Raw genomic sequence first — 17,796 nt, 5'->3', positions numbered from 1 at the left:
AGAATAAGAAATGGCACACTTGTACTGAAAGGAAAATAAAGCCCCTGGACTTTGACCAGCTCCAAGAATAAGCATTATAGATCCCAAAAAACTAGTCTCTAGATAAAAGGCTTGGCAAGGGAAAGCCCATGCCACCTCTCCTGGAATTGTACTACTGCAAAGAGTAAATTATAAATAAGGAAAATAGAAATAAGAAAGATTACCTTTGACCAACAGTTGTTACCATCTGAAGGCTGTTCAGTGGCCTATGTGATCCAGTTCTCAGTGGACTAGTGTCCATATCACAAAACCCAACACCACAAATGGTACTAACTGGTAACCTTGTTGGCAGTCTCACCAGACAGGCCAAGAATTGAATGAGCATGGAGACTGAATCCCCTCTCATCCCTAGAAGTGGTCCCTTCAGGTCAGGGTTGAGGCACATTGGTGGGGCAGTCTGGGGGAAGCTTGCACTCCCGCTGCCTGTGCTGTACCTGTTCTGTGGATAAAAAGAGGGCTTCAGTCTCCACGGCTGTCAATCCAGGTCCTTTCACACACAGGTGAACTAAATTCACACAAGAGTTCGGTTTTCCCTTTGCTCGTTTTAAAGAGGGATTACCTTATCCCAAGCGCAATCCTATAAAAACAGCTAGTCAGATCACAGAAAGGAAGAGTCAAACATCACGTCTTATTCATTGATAAAACCAGAATAAAGTAACATTTGGCAGCTTCCCCCACATACCTTCTGTGTTGTGGTGTTTGTTGTCTGTGTTGAGGGCTTAGTGAAGGTGATTTTCACAGGCGACATGTGCGGTGGTAAGGAGTTGGCAATGCTCTGCATTATATTACTCATTTTGGGGCTCCCACTTACAGGCACTGTGATAGTTTTAGTGACAGGAGTCACTGCCTTCGGGACTTCTTTCAGGAGAACAGGGGAAGAACTAGAAGAATTTGTTCGCCGTCTTTTGCGGGGCTTTTCATCGTCATCTGAGCAGCTGACACCTGGAAAAGAAATGCTTTCTCTAAATTATGTTTCCCCTGTCTGCAGATCTCAGTGGTTTCTGAAACACTACATCCTCTTTGAGTCTTACGCCCTCTTTCAAGTAAGATAAAAAGAAATAAAGGATAAATTACATCTTATAGTCACAACCAAGCTGTATCACACCTCAGATGCTCTTAGTCCTTGATATGGGCCACACTCAGTGCCATGAACCAGGGACAAATCACCCAAAACCACAAGCTACTCAGTTACTGGGTTACTCCATTCAGTTTGAGAGATTAAAAGAACCTGAGAGCCAGTACAGGGTTTTCATTCTGTCTACAGAAGTTTGACTAGTGAAGCACACAAGGGGATTGGGATCATGCCACACACATTGTAGTTTAAACTTTTACACTACTTCGGGGTTTTTTTGGTGGTGGTTTTGTTTACAGCAATTGGACTATCGAAGTTTATTCCCCTATAGTTTCCTCAGACTTAGCCTTTGCACCTACTTTCATGTCATGTTTACCCTTACAGTACCCTTCTGCCTTTCACCTTAATACAGCATCTTGAGATAAAATATATATAATAAAAAAAAAAAATTATAACTGTGAAGGTCAATCCTCACTTCATCAGCTTCTTCCTCACAATCATATATTGCACACATAGAAAAAAAAAAGTGCTGCAATATTCAGCTCAGGAAAGGATAACAGCATGATTAATGGATTGTAAATCCAAATGGAACTTGCCAAAGCAGGTAACAGATTCATAAATTACGGAAAGGCACAGGTTAATAACTTTGCAAACCTCTCACAGCTACTCGGTAGCATTGAAGGCAGGAAGGCCCTGCAGAAGGATCTGAACAAGCTGGATCCATGGGCTGAGGTTCAACAAGGCCAAGTGCCAGGTCCTGCCCTTGGATCACAACCATCTCATGCAGAGCCACAGGCTGGGGGCAGAGTGGCTTAAGGGTGGCCAGGCAGGAAGGGATGTGGGGATGCTGGCCAATAGCTGTCGGGATATGAGCCAGGTGTGCCAAGGTGGGCAAGGACAGCAGCACCTGGCCTGTATCAGCACTGGTGTGGCAGCAGGACCAGGGCAGTGACCATTCCCTGTGCTGGGAACTGCTGAGGTACCTCCAGTCCTGGGGTCACTTCTGGGCACCTCATGACAAGAGACACTGAAGTGCTGGAGCATTTTCAGAGAAGGGAACAGAGCTGTGGAAGGGTCTGGAGCAGCAGGAGCAGCTGAGGAAGCTGGGGGGAAGCTGGGAGAAAATAGGGTTATGGGGGGACATTCTTGCTCTCAACAACTCCCTTACAGGAGGGTGTAGGCAGATGGGGATTGGGCTCTCCTCCCAGGTAACAAGTGAGAGGACAAGAGGAAATAGCATCAAACTGTGCCAGGGAGGTTCAGACTAGGCATTAGGAAAGAAAACCTCACTGGAAGAGTAGTCAGGCATTGGAATAAGTTGCCTAAGGAGACAACAGTCTGGAAGTGTTCAGGAGGAATCTGGATGAGACACTTGGGGATGTAGTTTAGAGGTGACTATGATGGTGCTGCATTGATGGTTGAACTAGATGATCTTGAAGGTCTCTTCCAACCTTGACAAATCTGCAGTCCTGTTATTTATGTTACTATGCTAACCTGTGTCAAACCATTTAAAAAGAAAAACAATCAGACAGAAGCTGAACAGATACCATCCTGCCTATGCAAAAGATGATTGAAAATCTTGTTCCATGTGGCTGGAGCTTAAAGACAAAGAACACCATCACAGCAAAAAGCAGTCTTGCTGGTAATCAAAGCAAACTTGGTTGGTAGTCAATCTCTAATTAGGGCCAAGATCTAATTATTGCCAATGTCTAATTAAAATTAATATTCTGACATTCAAAAAGTGAAGATGCAAGAACTAACACGGACAAGAAACTGCCCAGCACCACAACAGGCAATTGCAGAAAAATGGTATTCTCTCTCAGCAGGAGTAGCAGCTCATTTGCAGGTATGCGTTGAAAGGCTGACAACTGTATCTACACAGATAGGAAACTGAACTAGGGAAAAGAAGCAAACTTCAAAAATGTAGCTTTAGTTGGCTGTAGCAGTACAAGTGAAGCATGGATCTATAAAACCAGATTTCAAATCAATATATTCTATCCAATTCTCTATCAATCAAAATATTCTAATCAATAATTTACTCTATGCCCCTGAATAAGCCTAGTTGTGACATCCCTCTATAAAGCAGAGGTTTGATTACATAACTTTAAGGTTTATTATGTACAGGCTTCTAAGTATTACTGTGAGTGCACCACAGAAACTTGTAACTATGAGCGCACTAATCATATTGAATGTGTGCAGCCATTTAAAAACCTCAGAATCCATTTGAATCTAAAATCCACATGCAGCTAGCATGTTAGGACACAGTTGTTATTTTGGTGGGGCACCAAGAAATAGAGAAAACTTTGTTTATGGTCCTCATCCACAAAAACCCCATCAACCAATCCATCAAGACATAAGAAAGTAACATTAAACTAACAGAACATTATTTTATGTTAAGTACAGCTCGTTTCACCTCCTGCTTTCACTGCTGGGGTTTTGCAAGAACATTATTCTTATCGTTTCATGTTAGAAATTGCTGTACAAAGTTTTCCACAGACATTTACTTAAAAGGTAATACAGCTTTGACTGTAACTCACACTTGATAAGTAAGGAAGCAGAGTCATGGAAAGGTTAACGGCTCAATCAGACTGTGACTTGGAAGAGGTTACACCACAGACCAGTGGCAAAGTCCTGACTGTAACTCAGATCTCCCAAATCTGCTCCTAAGCAAGTTGTTAAAATCAATGTGACTGATGTAACACACTCTGAAAGACACACAATTCCTTAAAAAAAAAATCAATAGAAACAATAACAACAAAACTAAGCACATGAAGTAGGGAAAAAAAATTAAATGTAGGGATAGATAATGAAGATTATCATCCCTGTATCGCATGTCTAGACTTATTTGATACTCATTATCATGCAGTAATTCAATAAAGTCTACATTAAAATTTTAAGATGTTAAGAATGTTTTCTCCTGAATCTTCAAACTAAACCCAAGTGATTAGTGCACAGATTAGAAAAATGAAAAACCTCAGTGTAATGGGTTTCATGGGTTGACAGGCATTAACAATGGTTTTTTGCAAGTAACATTATATTTATGTACTAAGTGGCACTTCTGATTAGCTAGAAGCTTACACAGATGTATACATATAGCATAAAGATAATTTTTAATAATTAAATAATTAAGTAATTTTTAAAATATGAAAGGTACACAGTGCAAGCATAAAAAGAGCATTTATCTACTTCTAAACAGCATTTATCTACTATTAATATTTACTTGTTGTTTTGATAGAATCAAATAAGAACTGAAGGAAACATTTTAACAGTAAAATAGAACTACCCATGATGAGGGCATATACATGAGAACATAATCTGCTTTTAGAACTAGCTGACTTACTAGTCAAACAAAGATGGGGACACATACACCCTCTGAAGAAAAAAGACTGTTTCTAGATTCTATGTCCTGGATTTCCAGATTTAATTACATGAAGATGGGTCTCTGGTAGGAATTTGTATGAAGTTTTTGCAGCTACCAAGGAACACAAGCTTCACTAAGACTGACTTCCAGGTAAATCACAAAATGGCCAGACATAGTATGTAAGCATAAACCCCTGACAAACTGTATCCAAAAACAAAAAAGTTATGTGTCACCTGTGAAAGTGGAAAAGAGGAACCTTTTTTAATTCAACTAAGTGACTACTATGCATTAGTTCTCAACAAGATGGATCAGAAATTCACTGATGTACAGAAATGTCCATATTTAGTTTTCAACATATTTTTCACTTGTTGTCCTTGTAGCTTTAGTGCTCCTTGCAGCATTTTGCAGCGAGTGGATTTATCCTGAACACTATTTATCTGAAAAAGGGAAGCAATAAATTCATTCTCTAGACTAAACAAAGGCACAAAGGTCTTCAATGACTTGCCCGATGTTGGAGTGTTTAATTCGGTCTGTGCTTCAGAACCATGTTCTCCCTTTCTTTCCCTTTTGTTAATCAATTGCTAGTATCACTTACTTTTGACGTAAACAGTACTTCCACTTGGCAAGACGACTACATTGGAGGCTGGACTGGCAGGTCTGGGGGACTTCACTGTTGCTACACTGCCACTTGGAACAGGGGTAGATGTTGGGGTTGAAGTGGTACTTGTGTAGGAATAGCAAACCACCACTGAAGAGGAGAAAAGACACCTTCCATATAACTGAAGTGCAGAATCCCATTATTCTATCACTATTTTTACAACTGAAATGGAAGCCAAAGACTTATTGGGTTTACTATCTGTGGTTTTGCCTTTGCATTCCTGTTACTGTGGAATACTCCCCAGTTCGAGCTAAGCATGGCCATGAGATTAATGGTCTTCAAAGACAACACAAAAATCTAAACTCCTGTCCTCCCATCCCCAAAAATCTGGGCTGCCAATGTGAATTTTTTTTTGTATTGATCTTTGTTTTACTTTATAATTTGTTATTTTTAATTTTAGCATTAATTCAATATGTTGATCTTTTTGCTTTTCTGTAAGTGATCACATCCAGACTAGTAACTGATAGAAAAGTGTTACTGCCTCAACAGTACATCAGTTGAAAAACCAAAAATATTCATTCAGTAGTGAAGAACTGATTGTGCTAATCAGCTTTTTTAAACCCCTGCTTTTAAGTAATAACACAATGATACAGTACTTCTCACAAAACCAGGATAAAACAGCCTGTTTCAAGAAGTGTTACACCTTCTCCAGTTGTATGAAGCCTAATTCAAGCCTGCTGAGCCAGGCTAGTTGGAACGTGTACTACCATTATTTAAAAAGCATAGAGAAAGCAGAAAGCAACCTTTTTACTTGTTTTCATAGTACAGTTAATCTGAAGGAAAAACCCAAAGTGGTATTTTCTTGATTTTCACCAAAACCTACTTGCATTCTTAAAATAAAACATTCTGAAACAGCTTTCATCACTTAGAGAACTTTACAAAACCTAGCCATTAGTCCAAGTTTTTCAAGTTTACAGAGCTGAAGCAGTTAATCAATCAATGTCATTTCCTGACAAACTGGGTTCTTTTTATATTTCAGTTGCTAGAGTGTCAATAACACAAGGCAGTCAGATTAATGCTGCAGATACCACAAAGGTATCTTTAAAAAAAAGGGGTATTTTATATTTCTGTGAATAATGTTTGGTAAGAAAGATTTAGATTTTTTTAATAGGTTCATAGAATGGTTTGGGTTGGAAGGAACTTTAAAGCTCACCTGGTTCCAGCCCCCTGCCATCAGCAGGGACACCTTCCACTAGACCAAGTTGCTCCAAGTCCCATCCAGCCTGGCCTCAAAAATATATCTTTAATATTTAACACTTAAAATCTAAGACACCAGTTTCTATTGTGATGTTGTTTTTACATTCCCATAGACTGCAGGAGAATTCCATCTTTCTCTCACCTTCTTTGTTTCCAGTTTCTGCAGGAACTGGAAGAGATGCATTGTGCTGAATGGCTGCGTTGGCAACAGCGTTGGCAGTAACAGTAAAAGCTGTTTGTGGAACCAGTCGTGGCATCAGTGGCACCAGTCGACGACCTTCTATGGACCACTCAGAAGAGCTGTTTGGTCCAGACATACTAAACAGAAATACATGTTCTGTAAGTATTTTTATGAGTTTCCAAATACTCAGTATCCTATTTGAGTACATTTTTTTTTAATAGTGCAAGTCTAAAAGATAGTTTAAGACATACTAGTGCACTAATACTCAACTTTCTTTATTTCATGAAAGCCCTTGTATTTTTGTCACCTGATATAAAAACCCTCCCATTTTAAATTGAAGAGTTGACTCTGCTTTTGTTGTTTTGTTTTATAGAGCTGTTCAAGGTCCAGAGGTGTGTGAAGGCATACTCAAACCCCCCACATTAGGTTAGCTACCATTCAGGTACAGTTGCTGTGCTCTCTACTTCTGGATTATGAAAATACCAAGAAACCAAACAGAAATCATAAAAGACTGTTGAAATGGATTATGTTACAGAGAAAAACTCTCCACTTCTAAGGTAAATTTTGTTTTACCTGAACAGAAGAGTTTCTGATGCTTATTAAAGTAGTCTCAAACCAAGGTGACAGAACATGAGATTATTTAAATGCACCCTAAGCATCTTTCTAAACAGAAAGCTGTCTTCTGCTCTGGTTTGCTCTTAACCTTAGTACTTACACCCACACTAGAATGTTTCATAAAAACACTGTTCTTATCTAGATGCAGAATTATTTTTTACTGTTTTACATGAGTCATCTGTCAAATCAGCAAAACCAAAGTGGCAAATTATTTTTCAATGCTGTAATGTTTTTAGGCAAATCAACCCATTTAATGCATTAATATATTCTAAAAAATAACTTCTCACATGAAATATTTCAAACAAGTTGCAGCAAGAGCTACTACAAAGTAGTTTGTAAAATGCAGAGTATCTGCTCTGTTATTAAATCTTTATACGCTTCAGCATTCCTCATACCTATGCATATTGTATAAAGAGAGCTACATAAGGTAAAGATACATTTTAAAAACAAAAAATGAAGGGTACAAAAGCTAGCTAAGTAGGCTTTCCTAATGAGTTAAGAGAATTATGTAAGTCAAATACTGTATTACCAACCATCACTCATAAGGAATCACCATAGGAAAAATAAAGAAAATCAGCACTTCAAAACTGCACCTTGTCTGGATTACAATATTTCATTGAAGTGCAACACCTCAGGACAAACTATCCATGTTCTGCAAAATGCTAAGACTAGAAGTACTACTTAAAAGGAAAACTTGATTCAGGAAAATAATCCTGATTTGACAATTACATGCTTTTCATTATCCCCCCCATTTATTTAAAGGGGTGCAAGGACGTTGGTGGGTTTTGTTTGGTGAACAGCATACTTCTAAATCTTTAAACTTGAAAATTAAAACTTAAAGTCTTTCTACAGCACTAAACCAGTATGCTGATTTTGACTAGACTTGGATCAAACAATTGCTAACTCCAAGTGTCCTGCTATTCACATTATCTCCTTTCTTTCCTCTTCACAACACCAAAACTACAACAGTCAAACATAAAAAAGTGAACAGCTGTAACACAGAATAAGAAAAAAATATAGACACAATGCAGCTCTGTTTAAAGACAGTCCTTAACAGTAAGACTATTAAGTAATTACCAAAAATACATAACCACTTGGTCTACTACTCCTCCACTTCTCAAAATCATGTGGAACTTGCGAAAGCAAATGCAAGGAGGAACCAGCCCAGCTGATGCCAGCACAGCAGCTGCATTGCTGAGAGTGGTGGACACTGATGTCATCAGCTTGCTGCAGCTTTTTCTACTTTGACCATTTCTTCCCTTCTATGCTGATACACTCTTTTCCACTAATCTGCCACCTCTTTTCCTCTCTTTGTCTTTCCTACATAGTTTTCTCTTTCCTCTTAATACAGCCTTTCCAAACTGATTAAAATAAAACTAAAGGCAAAACAAAGAAACAAAAGCAAACATGTTCATCCTACTTAGGAGCATCTCTATTTTCTCCATTCTCTGTTTATTCTAGTCTATCTTACAGAATGGTCTCCATGCCAAAAAACTGTTTCTGTACAGTGAATAGGATAGCCTTGGATCTAAAATGTAATGGTATGAATAATTGTTTCTAGGTCTGTGTATATCTAATACAATAATTCCTTCATCCATACAATGTTTTAATTACTGGTTCTTTAAACCACCATCAATCCTCAAAATTCTATCATTCAGTTAAGGCATAATGGATTTCCCAAAAGGTACTTTTGGAAATCAGTGACAAAATTACTTGGAACTTACTTGTGTGCAATTGTTGTTAGTCGTTCATCATTTACTGCTCTCCGAACTTCAGCACGATGTCGCTCTGTTGAAATACTATTAAAAAAACAACAAAGCAAAATATTTTAATCAGAGGAAGACATGAACATTCATCTGAAAATTCCAGCTAAAATTAAACTTATGAATAATTTATCTAAGAGAAGAAAAGGAATGGGACTTTACTTTTAAGACATTGTCACTTAACCCTTGCTGTCACAGAGAGAATAAATTATATCACTGCTCAAAAATATCACTGAAGGACGAAAAGAACATTACTGTTCACAAGGTATCCTTGAAAAACAGCTAGAATCCAACTTCCTAAAGAAATCAATACATTTAAAGGATATGGCAGAAAAGTTCACACAGGACACACAGCATTCTTTCTTGAGGTACCTTGGGTTCAATGACCTTGGAGTTCTACCTTGACAAAATCCCAAGCCACTGTACATTCATGACCCCGCTGTAACCCTTTTAATACTCAGTATCCCAAAAAGTACCAATAAACCCGTAAGGCTTCTACTACTGAAGGATGGTTTTTTTCCTCATTAAAAACGCCAAGGAGAACAGGAATGAAACCTCGGCAACATGGAGAACTACTTCTCCAAATTCAGACTTTTGTTGTGATCCCAGTGAAAGAAAAAGCATGTAACACCATAAAAGAAAACAAGTCATAGTTCTTAGTTTCAAAAGATCAAGGTTACCTAAGCACTTTAGAGAGTTCTCCAAGAAGATCCTTCTTCTCTTTTGTAAGGTCTCCCTGTGCACGTAAGGCACTGATGACACCTGCATAGGCCTCCAGTTCTGAAGAATTAGAGTGAATAATATTTCTATTTAATGCTCACAGAAAGAGGAAAAAAAGTTGTTTTCCATATTACTGATGGCATTCTAATAATTTTCAAAATCATTAAAAGTAACATGTCTTTCAATTATTTAGAGCTATTTCAAAAGAGATTGATGAGTTGGAACTCTCTCAGTCAATTACTCTGCAGCATAAAACATTTCTATGAAACAACTGTCTCAGCACAGAGGATTATCTCGTTTACAAACCCAAATGAATGCGTCAAGCTCTCTCTGACCTGACAATTCAGGCAAAAAGCTTGAAGAAACTGTTTGGAAAGTAGTTCAGAACTCCCTTCACACGTATCATTATTATGAGTTCTATGGAAAAGCTTGGCTTGGGAAAGAAATACACTATCAAAAGAGCAACTGTTTTTCTTGGAATGCCTTTCCCTAATCAGCATGGAGAACATCAGCTCTAGTTTGTTTAATATGATCATCATAATCTTTTATGCCTATTTACTTGATATGGTACAACTGCTTGAGTCTGAAAGAAATGCAGCACAATGAATTAAACCTGCTCAACACAAAATAAACAATCCAGCTATTCTTAAACACAGAACTACCACAAAGACTAACTCACAAAAATACAACTCTGATTTACCAGAAATGTGTAATTCCAGGTGACTGAGCTGTCATGCCATCAGCACTTTAAAAAAATCAAAACATAAAAGGCTACTGGTATTTTTGAATGTTGTCCTACTGGACAGGATGAAGATACACCTAATGCAAATAATGAAGCCTGCTAATTTGGCAAAGAATGACTTGCTATTCTCAGCTTCTCACTGCTTGGGGAAACCCAAAACAAAAATTCTCTTGATCCTTACATAGGTGCCTTTCATTTGACACTTCCACTTCAGCAGCTAACCCAAACAACCCCAAGTTACCCAAAACCAAGAATAAAAGGTGTAGGCCAAAACCGAACATTGCTGAAATTTGCTGCAAAAGAAAAGACTGATGATGCTTTTCTGAAAAGCTTTCCATTTAGGATTCCAAAGATCTAATTTACAAATGAAATCAAGGAATTGTTCTGAAAAGAAGTTCTGCTCTCCTGTCCCAATTAAGCAGATAAAACAAAAAGCAGAGTAATTTTGGTTAGCTATGCAGTCCGCATGGAGATGCTGAGTGACCTACAGAAGCATTTACAGCTTCAGTTATAAAACATTCACTAATTAATGCAATGGTTATTACTAATATTAACATTTATTTAGACAATCATGTTACAATACTCATGGTACTATTTTCCTCTGTTAACAACTTAAAGTAATTCTCAGATGCAACCATAATTATTTATCAAGGGCACACTTTTTTTTTCCTTTTGCATTATAAATAAAGAGCCTCTACACTCTAGCTGTAAAAATGCACATTCTGGTCTTTTGGAAGCTAGTAAGGATTACAGAACAGCTGTAACTTCCTCCCCTTTGTGTTTATGCAGCAACACAAAACACATGAAATAGCTAAAATGGGTTTGGCAAGTAAATATTATTGCTAGTGTTAGGTGCCACGATCATCACCTCTTTCAGTAATAAACCACAATCAACACCAGGTCCTGCACACCTCAAGATGTCTTTCAGCCTCACCTACATCCCTGCTTCACTCCTTACAGAGTACTCCCACTACTGCTGCACCATTAGCCAAATTAGATGTTGGTCTGTGAGCTGGAAAAGCAGGACCCTCTAAAGCAGATGGCTATTGCTGCATGTGACTGTCACAGAGCTATTGCTCCCACTGCCTGTGCTCCTTCACCCCCTAGTCCCGTGGTATGCTTCCTCTCAGCTCACAGAGGCAGTGCCTCAGCCTTACCCTGCTGGCAGGGCCCCCTTGTGGGGACACAGCTCATGCCAGCAAAGCAAAAATTATTATTTTTGATTTTTTTTTCCTTCCTGTCAGCATAGGTTATGTCATTGAAGGAGGTACAGCTGCACTTCTCTTTGGCTCAGCTGCACCCGCAAGGTTCTGCCAGAACACCGCTGTTAGCCCGGGTGAAAGGTTTTTTTCCAGGCTTCCAGCCAGCACAGCTACATTAATGAAACTTAGTAGCACATACCTAGTCCAAAGTTTTTGGCACTCTGCACTTTTTCCTAGTTTCTGTGCTTCTTGAGCCTTGCTTAAGGCTTAGGGTTGTCACCTTAACAGACAGTACGGCTTGTTGCAACATTGTGTGCAACACCTGCATAACTGTTCCAACAGCATACAAATCCCATATTCCCAACAAATGAAATAAAAAGGGCAAAGGGAGGGAAAATAAATTCTCAACTCTCAAAAAATTAAGTGGATGGCTCTGCAATGTATGAGAACCTTGGCATAGTTAAGAAATACAGCACACCATCTCTCAGCAGTCAAACAAAATGAGAACAAGAAAAGCTGTCACTTGACAGTCACAGGAAGTTAGAGGGAGCCTCAACTTTCTTCTTGACATCATCTCCCAGATTATGGTCCTCAGAAGAAACTGAAAAATATAAGGCTTTTTTATTTTCCCATCTAGTATCATTTAACTGGCAAAACCCCAAACCCTTCATTACACAAATTCAGCCATAAGAACTCAAAACCAACTATGCCAGATCAGATCAAAGGTCTAACAAAGGATTCTCTCCCCTGCAGTAGCCAAAAGCAGGTAAGTGAGGAAAGAGCAAACGTTTTTATTACTTTCCAAAACACAGAAGCATCTCTCCTCATACACTTAGATCTACAAGGACAGAGCACAAAAACATCTTCCAGTGTCTATCTCTTGGGCAGGGGTCTCAAATACTGAGCTACATTTGAAACAATGAAAAAGACTTCTGTGATTATGGCAGTTGAGTGAGGACATAATTTTCCCACTTCCCTGACAACCTGAGTAACTGCAAATCACAAACAGCATTTTTTTAAATTCTGATTTATGTCTTCACAATAATAACTTCAATACTTGAATCATCCCTACAGTGACAGTTAACCCAGGATTCCACTATTTTTTGGGGGGTACAAAAAGGTGCCTAATACAGAACTGGGGTGGAAAAAAACAACCAAAAACCACAACAAAACAGAAAAAAAAAAAAACCAAAAAAAAACCAAAAAAAAAAAAACCAACCCCCCAAAAAACTACCCCAAAGGTTTTCGTTTCACAGAAAAGTGTGCTGCATGTTAATAGTGACAGAAAAACCCAGCCCTGCAATACAGCAACTAGGACATCCAAGAGAGATTTGACCAAATCAAAACAATTCTTCTCTACTCATTTTGCTAGGGCTGAGAGTGTCGGCCAAACATAACTTTAAGCCAGGGCTGTCAAACCAATGACACACGGAAAACACAGGAAATTACTTGCAAGTTGCCTGCAGACATATTAAAATATTTCATGCAAGCAGCATGAAGGCAAATCTTCAAAGGGCAAAATGCAGACCCACAAATTGTATCATCTTACTGTACCCAGTTTGCGAAGGATCCTCTTGCACTCATCCCTACTGAGGTCCAGAAGAGTAGGCCACACCACAGGCATCCTTCCCTTGTGTCTGTGCTCCCACAGAGCTCAGCCTCGCTGGAAAAGGAATATAAATGCTCAAGCCCACAATTTATTGATTTCCCAAGCCGATTAATGTAAACTCCTCAGTCTGCTCACAACTCCACATTCGCTCCCATCCCCGCCCCAATCTCTGTAGTGGCATGAAGGAATTCGGCAGTTTCACAAGGGCATAGACTTCCTATGCTCTCTAGCTCAAATGCATCACCCAAACCTTTTTACAGCGTCCTAGCTCCTTCTGAAGCCCATTTTTTTCAGGCTGAAACGCTCTCCGAAATGATGTTTAAGTCTCCTCCCTCTCTTTATGCAGAGTACCTATTAAAAGAATTCTTCCAGCGAACCGCGCGCTCCCCTTCCCCCCGGAGAACGCGTTTTGCGCCAGCCTATTATATTATATGACAGGATGGCAAAAACATCGTGTGTGAAAATTTGCTCTCCACATACCAACACCTGCCCCCTCCCCCAAGAAATAAGCCAAACACGGGAACACCTCAATCCCGACGCAGCGAGATTCCGTGGGTGGCGGGGAGAGAAGGCGCATCTTCCCGATGCGACGAGGATAATAAAGGAAAAAGAGCAGCCGGAGGCGAGTTGGGCAAGCGGGACTTGGGCCGGGCAAGGAACGGCACGACAGTGGGGGTGGGGAGGGGTGGGCACCGGGAACAAAAGCCCTGACGCCGTCGCAGCTTCCAGCGTGGGGCTGGAAGGGGGAAGGGTCTCCTACAAGGACGCCCGAAGACAGCCGCCACCCGGGCACTCCCCGCCCGCCCTTCCCGGGCCCTGGGCGCGGGGCACTGTCCGGAGCCAGCGGCGCTGGGTCCCCGCCGGGGTCGGGGAAAGAGAGAGAGGGAGCGGGCGGCGGCTAGCGCTGCTTCCCCGCATCGGCCGGAGCGGCAGCGCCGGCGGGCGGGGGCCGGGGCGCTGCCCCGGGCCCCTAAGGGGGCGGCGGGTCCCCGCCGTCCCTGAAACGGAGCTGCCCCTCTCCCTGAGGCGGACCGCCCCGGGTAGGGCGGGGAGCAGGACCCACCTGCCCGGCCGTGCCCAGTACATCGAAGGCTCCGCGGCAGCCGCACCCCTCCCCCCACCGTTCGCCAGTGCCGGGCTCGGGTTTGTTTAGTGGCGGCGGCGGCGACGGCGTTTACTCGGGCCAAGATGGCGGACGAGGGCGCTGCGCAAGCGCAGACGCAGCGAGGTACGCTAGGAATTGTAGTCTCCGCCGCCCCTCTGCCGTAAGGAGCTGGAGGAAACGCGTGCCAAGATGGCCGCTCGAATGAACACTACGCATGCGCGCTGGCAAGGAGCATGCTGGGAACGATAGTTCTCGGTGTTTCTTGACGCGTGGGAAGCGGCGCCCACCGTCCCGCCGTGGCTCGGCGGGCGGGTACGGGCAACCGGAGGGGACAAAATACATTGCGCGTTCTCTACCCGGGCTGGGGCGCGCTAGCGCGGTTGGAACGCAACCGCTTAGCCCAGAACTCTAGGAAATAACAGCTGGCCATCACTCCTGGAACGAAACATGACAGGGGAGAACATCACCCCCACGCCATTTGGCTACCTGCAGTTTTCTACCTTAAAACAGACGCAGGTGGCGCGCGGGGTGCAGCGAGCCGCCTGTGGGGAACAATAAGGGAACAAATTGCGCACCTAGAGCCCCCTCCCTCACAGCGCTCCGCCGTGTCTGCTCCCCGACACCGCGAGAGCATTGTCACAGCCCCGGGCCTGGCCGCTCTTCTGGATTTTACAGCGATTATAATTTGTTTTCCTGAAGATTTCCATGAAAAGCAGTACATTTTATCTGTTTGAAAATCCTCGAATCAAATTAGAAAGAGAAAATAAAATGTCTCGGGTGCAGCTGAAAAGTACGCATCCTGTTGTGGCTGCACGTTGCAGCGAGAAAGTATAAAATAATCTGTGGAAAATGCATATTTTATTATTGGCTTTTCGCAAATATTAAAATGAATATTATATGTGTTAAGGTAGAAAGTTATGCTGTATTAATTTTCTTAAGTAGTGTGTTAATTATAGTTTTAGGTTATTACATAATGTTAAAATAGAAACTATGCTATGTAAGATACTTTTTTTTAAAAAATAAAGGACTCGCACTGAGATAGCAGCCACAAGACGCCTAAATCTTTCAGAGAAAGAGAATTTATTGCTCCATTATCAGGAGAAACTAACTTCTTCCTGCCATGAAGGCACCGTTAGGATTCAGAGGAAGAAGTTGACACTGACCAGACAGAATCCTGTGTTTAAATGGAATTTATGCATAATGTATGAGATGTATGAATATATAACAGGCTATCGTTTTTAAGGGTTAATCCTCTGTTAACGTGTGTCCTTTTGCGGGCTTATTTTACCCAGAAAAAGGTACCCGGACCATCCGTAACTCTTTGTTCTTATTGTCTCATATTGTCCTAATACAAATTGTCCAAATTTTTATTACTATAATTATATTACTATTTTTATAACCATTTTATTACTATTAAACTTTTAAAATCTTAAAAACAAGTGATTGGCATTTTTTCACACTTGCTGTTTCCTATTATTCTTCACAGCAATATAAATCTCAAGTACTTGAAAACAATTATGCTGAACAGTACAAGACAGCTAGAAATTTTCTTTTTCTCCTTTTAATGCCTTCCTAAACAAGAATGAGCTGAAGGCAAGTAGCATCATATTGCATAATATTGCCTAATAAATGTCCTAAGATTTGTACAAATGGGAAGATGCAGGTTTGTGCCAGAAGTTGGAGTTTTCCTTTCCATGTCAGAGACTCCACTGGAAAGGAAATCACAAATTCCAAACCTGGAAATCACAGAATCCTAGCATGGTTTGGGCTGGAAAGGACCTTAAAGCTCATCCAGTTCCAAACTCCTACCATGAGCAGCAACACTTTCTACTAGACCAGGTGGCTCAAGATGTGTCTTTTAGTCAGACTACTCTGGTCAACAGGAAAACGCAAGGACAGCCTCACCACTTACCAGAATATAAACTATCTGAGATTTATTCAGAATTTGTAATTATGATGCTCTAGCAGGGTATGAATTTTATTGCACCCAAGATGTTTAACAGCCAGCCCTGATATTTGTAGAATAAATTATTCCATGAGCAGAAATGCCAAACCTGCCTTCTTAAAGAAAACTTATCTACTAAGATCTAGGTTTTAGCTGGATGTTATGTTTCAGTTTGTGTGCTTATGAAAGTGCTTTGTTCTCAGAGTGGAATTGCTGCTAATCATGCAGCTCATAAGGATCAGAAATACCTTTTTCAGACTTGCTTAAATGTAATTAGATTTATTTTGTATTTGTTTTCGATCTTTAATTTTTTTTTCCAACATGGATGAAAGTAGCCAAGAGAATCAAAAGTTATTGTGGGTAAGGTGGACAGACACATATGTTTGTATGGATGTATTCAAGAAAATGGGATTTGCTTCATTTCCTTTGGTACACAGAGCAGAAAAGCAATATAAAAAATGAGTCAGTTATGTATGTATGAAATGTCTGAAGCTGTGGTTGCTGCATTTCTACAGATGTCCTAAGATGACTTTCAAGAATATTTATTAAGGATGAAGACGCAGACTTGGAGATGTATGAGCGGTTCAGAAAGTCCAAAAGCCAAATTTTCCTTGTAGTTAAAGCCATGATGTTACCATTTACTTCAGACTAGCCTACAATCAATTCTTCATTACCCAGAAAAATGGGAGGACTGAGATAGCATGGACAAAGTAAAAAAATGCCCAAAGCACATAAATAATGAGTCCTGAAAAGCATAAAAAGGCCAGAGCTCTGCAGCTATTAATCAGCTTGGATCAATAACCAAGATTGTCCAAGCAGATGCACCAGAACTACCCCCAAACCCAGCAAGGTCTGGTCAGGAGGGCCTTCTCTAGTCAAATCCCACATCACATAACCAGTCCAAGAACATCACAGATCTTTCTGTAAAACTGTGCCAGGGTTGTCTGAGTTCAGAATGACTGCACGCAGGCAGCTCAGATCTCCTAGCCTAATTCAAGAGACTGAGACTTGACAGCATTTCCTTATGTCTGATGACCAAAATACCAAGTGTTCCAGTTATAGACTAAAAAAATGAGAAGAAAAAAAGACAACGTGGTTTAGGCTTACTTCATTAATACAGAAACATGGCTAAATGTCCCACATTTGGTCAGTAAACTCATATAAAATAAATAAAGTCATTGTAGGTAAAGGAAAAAAAAATCAGTGTGAAAATGCCAGCATTTTTTCTAGCCTTTGATGCCTCACAGATACTAATATTTTTTTCATTTCTCATTACCTACATCCTTGCTGTCTGAGTCATCATTTAAGGAAGCCCAAAATTACAGAGCACTTTCTGAGTGTCCAGAAAGTAAAACAAGATACAGAATTGTTGTCAGCAGCATTTTGTCATCTTTCCTAAGGAAGCAAAGCTCAACAATGTAAAAAAGTCACAAGGTGAAATTAATTTGTCAGTCAAAGGGAGCTAAGAACTCAAATGATCAAATCCGATGGTGACCTGATAAGCAACACTCTTCAAGTTGTTGTGATCTCTCTTGTGCCTTCATTTCCCACTTTTATAATGCATTTTAAAAACTAAAAACAGACAGT

The 17,796-nt window shown here is 40.5% G+C and overlaps 1 protein-coding gene across 18 annotated transcripts in view; it reads right to left on the bottom strand.

The window, feature by feature from the left end:
* Nucleotides 1–14,379, bottom strand: part of EMSY (EMSY transcriptional repressor, BRCA2 interacting) — a 41,392-nt gene extending 27,013 nt beyond the window's left edge. For 12 of the 18 annotated variants that reach the window (XM_041467247.1, XM_041467250.1, XM_041467249.1 and 9 more), the window contains exons 1-7: nucleotides 14,223–14,376; nucleotides 13,105–13,213; nucleotides 9,567–9,666; nucleotides 8,848–8,922; nucleotides 6,470–6,645; nucleotides 5,068–5,220; nucleotides 722–981 (exon numbers count right to left, since the gene is read on the bottom strand). In XM_041467247.1, the coding sequence (XP_041323181.1) occupies nucleotides 722–981; nucleotides 5,068–5,220; nucleotides 6,470–6,645; nucleotides 8,848–8,922; nucleotides 9,567–9,666; nucleotides 13,105–13,174 (834 nt within the window). In that variant the 5' untranslated portion in view covers nucleotides 13,175–13,213; nucleotides 14,223–14,376. The other 6 variants (XM_041467256.1, XM_041467264.1, XM_041467260.1 and 3 more) reach the window with 4 other exon arrangements.
* Between the last annotated feature and the right edge of the window lie 3,417 nt (nucleotides 14,380–17,796).

The sequence above is a fragment of the Pyrgilauda ruficollis genome, unplaced genomic scaffold, assembly GCF_017590135.1.
Source record: "Pyrgilauda ruficollis isolate IOZ18807 unplaced genomic scaffold, ASM1759013v1 scaffold204, whole genome shotgun sequence".
NCBI lineage: Eukaryota > Metazoa > Chordata > Aves > Passeriformes > Passeridae > Pyrgilauda > Pyrgilauda ruficollis.
This window is presented reverse-complemented; position numbering and strand designations above follow the sequence as displayed.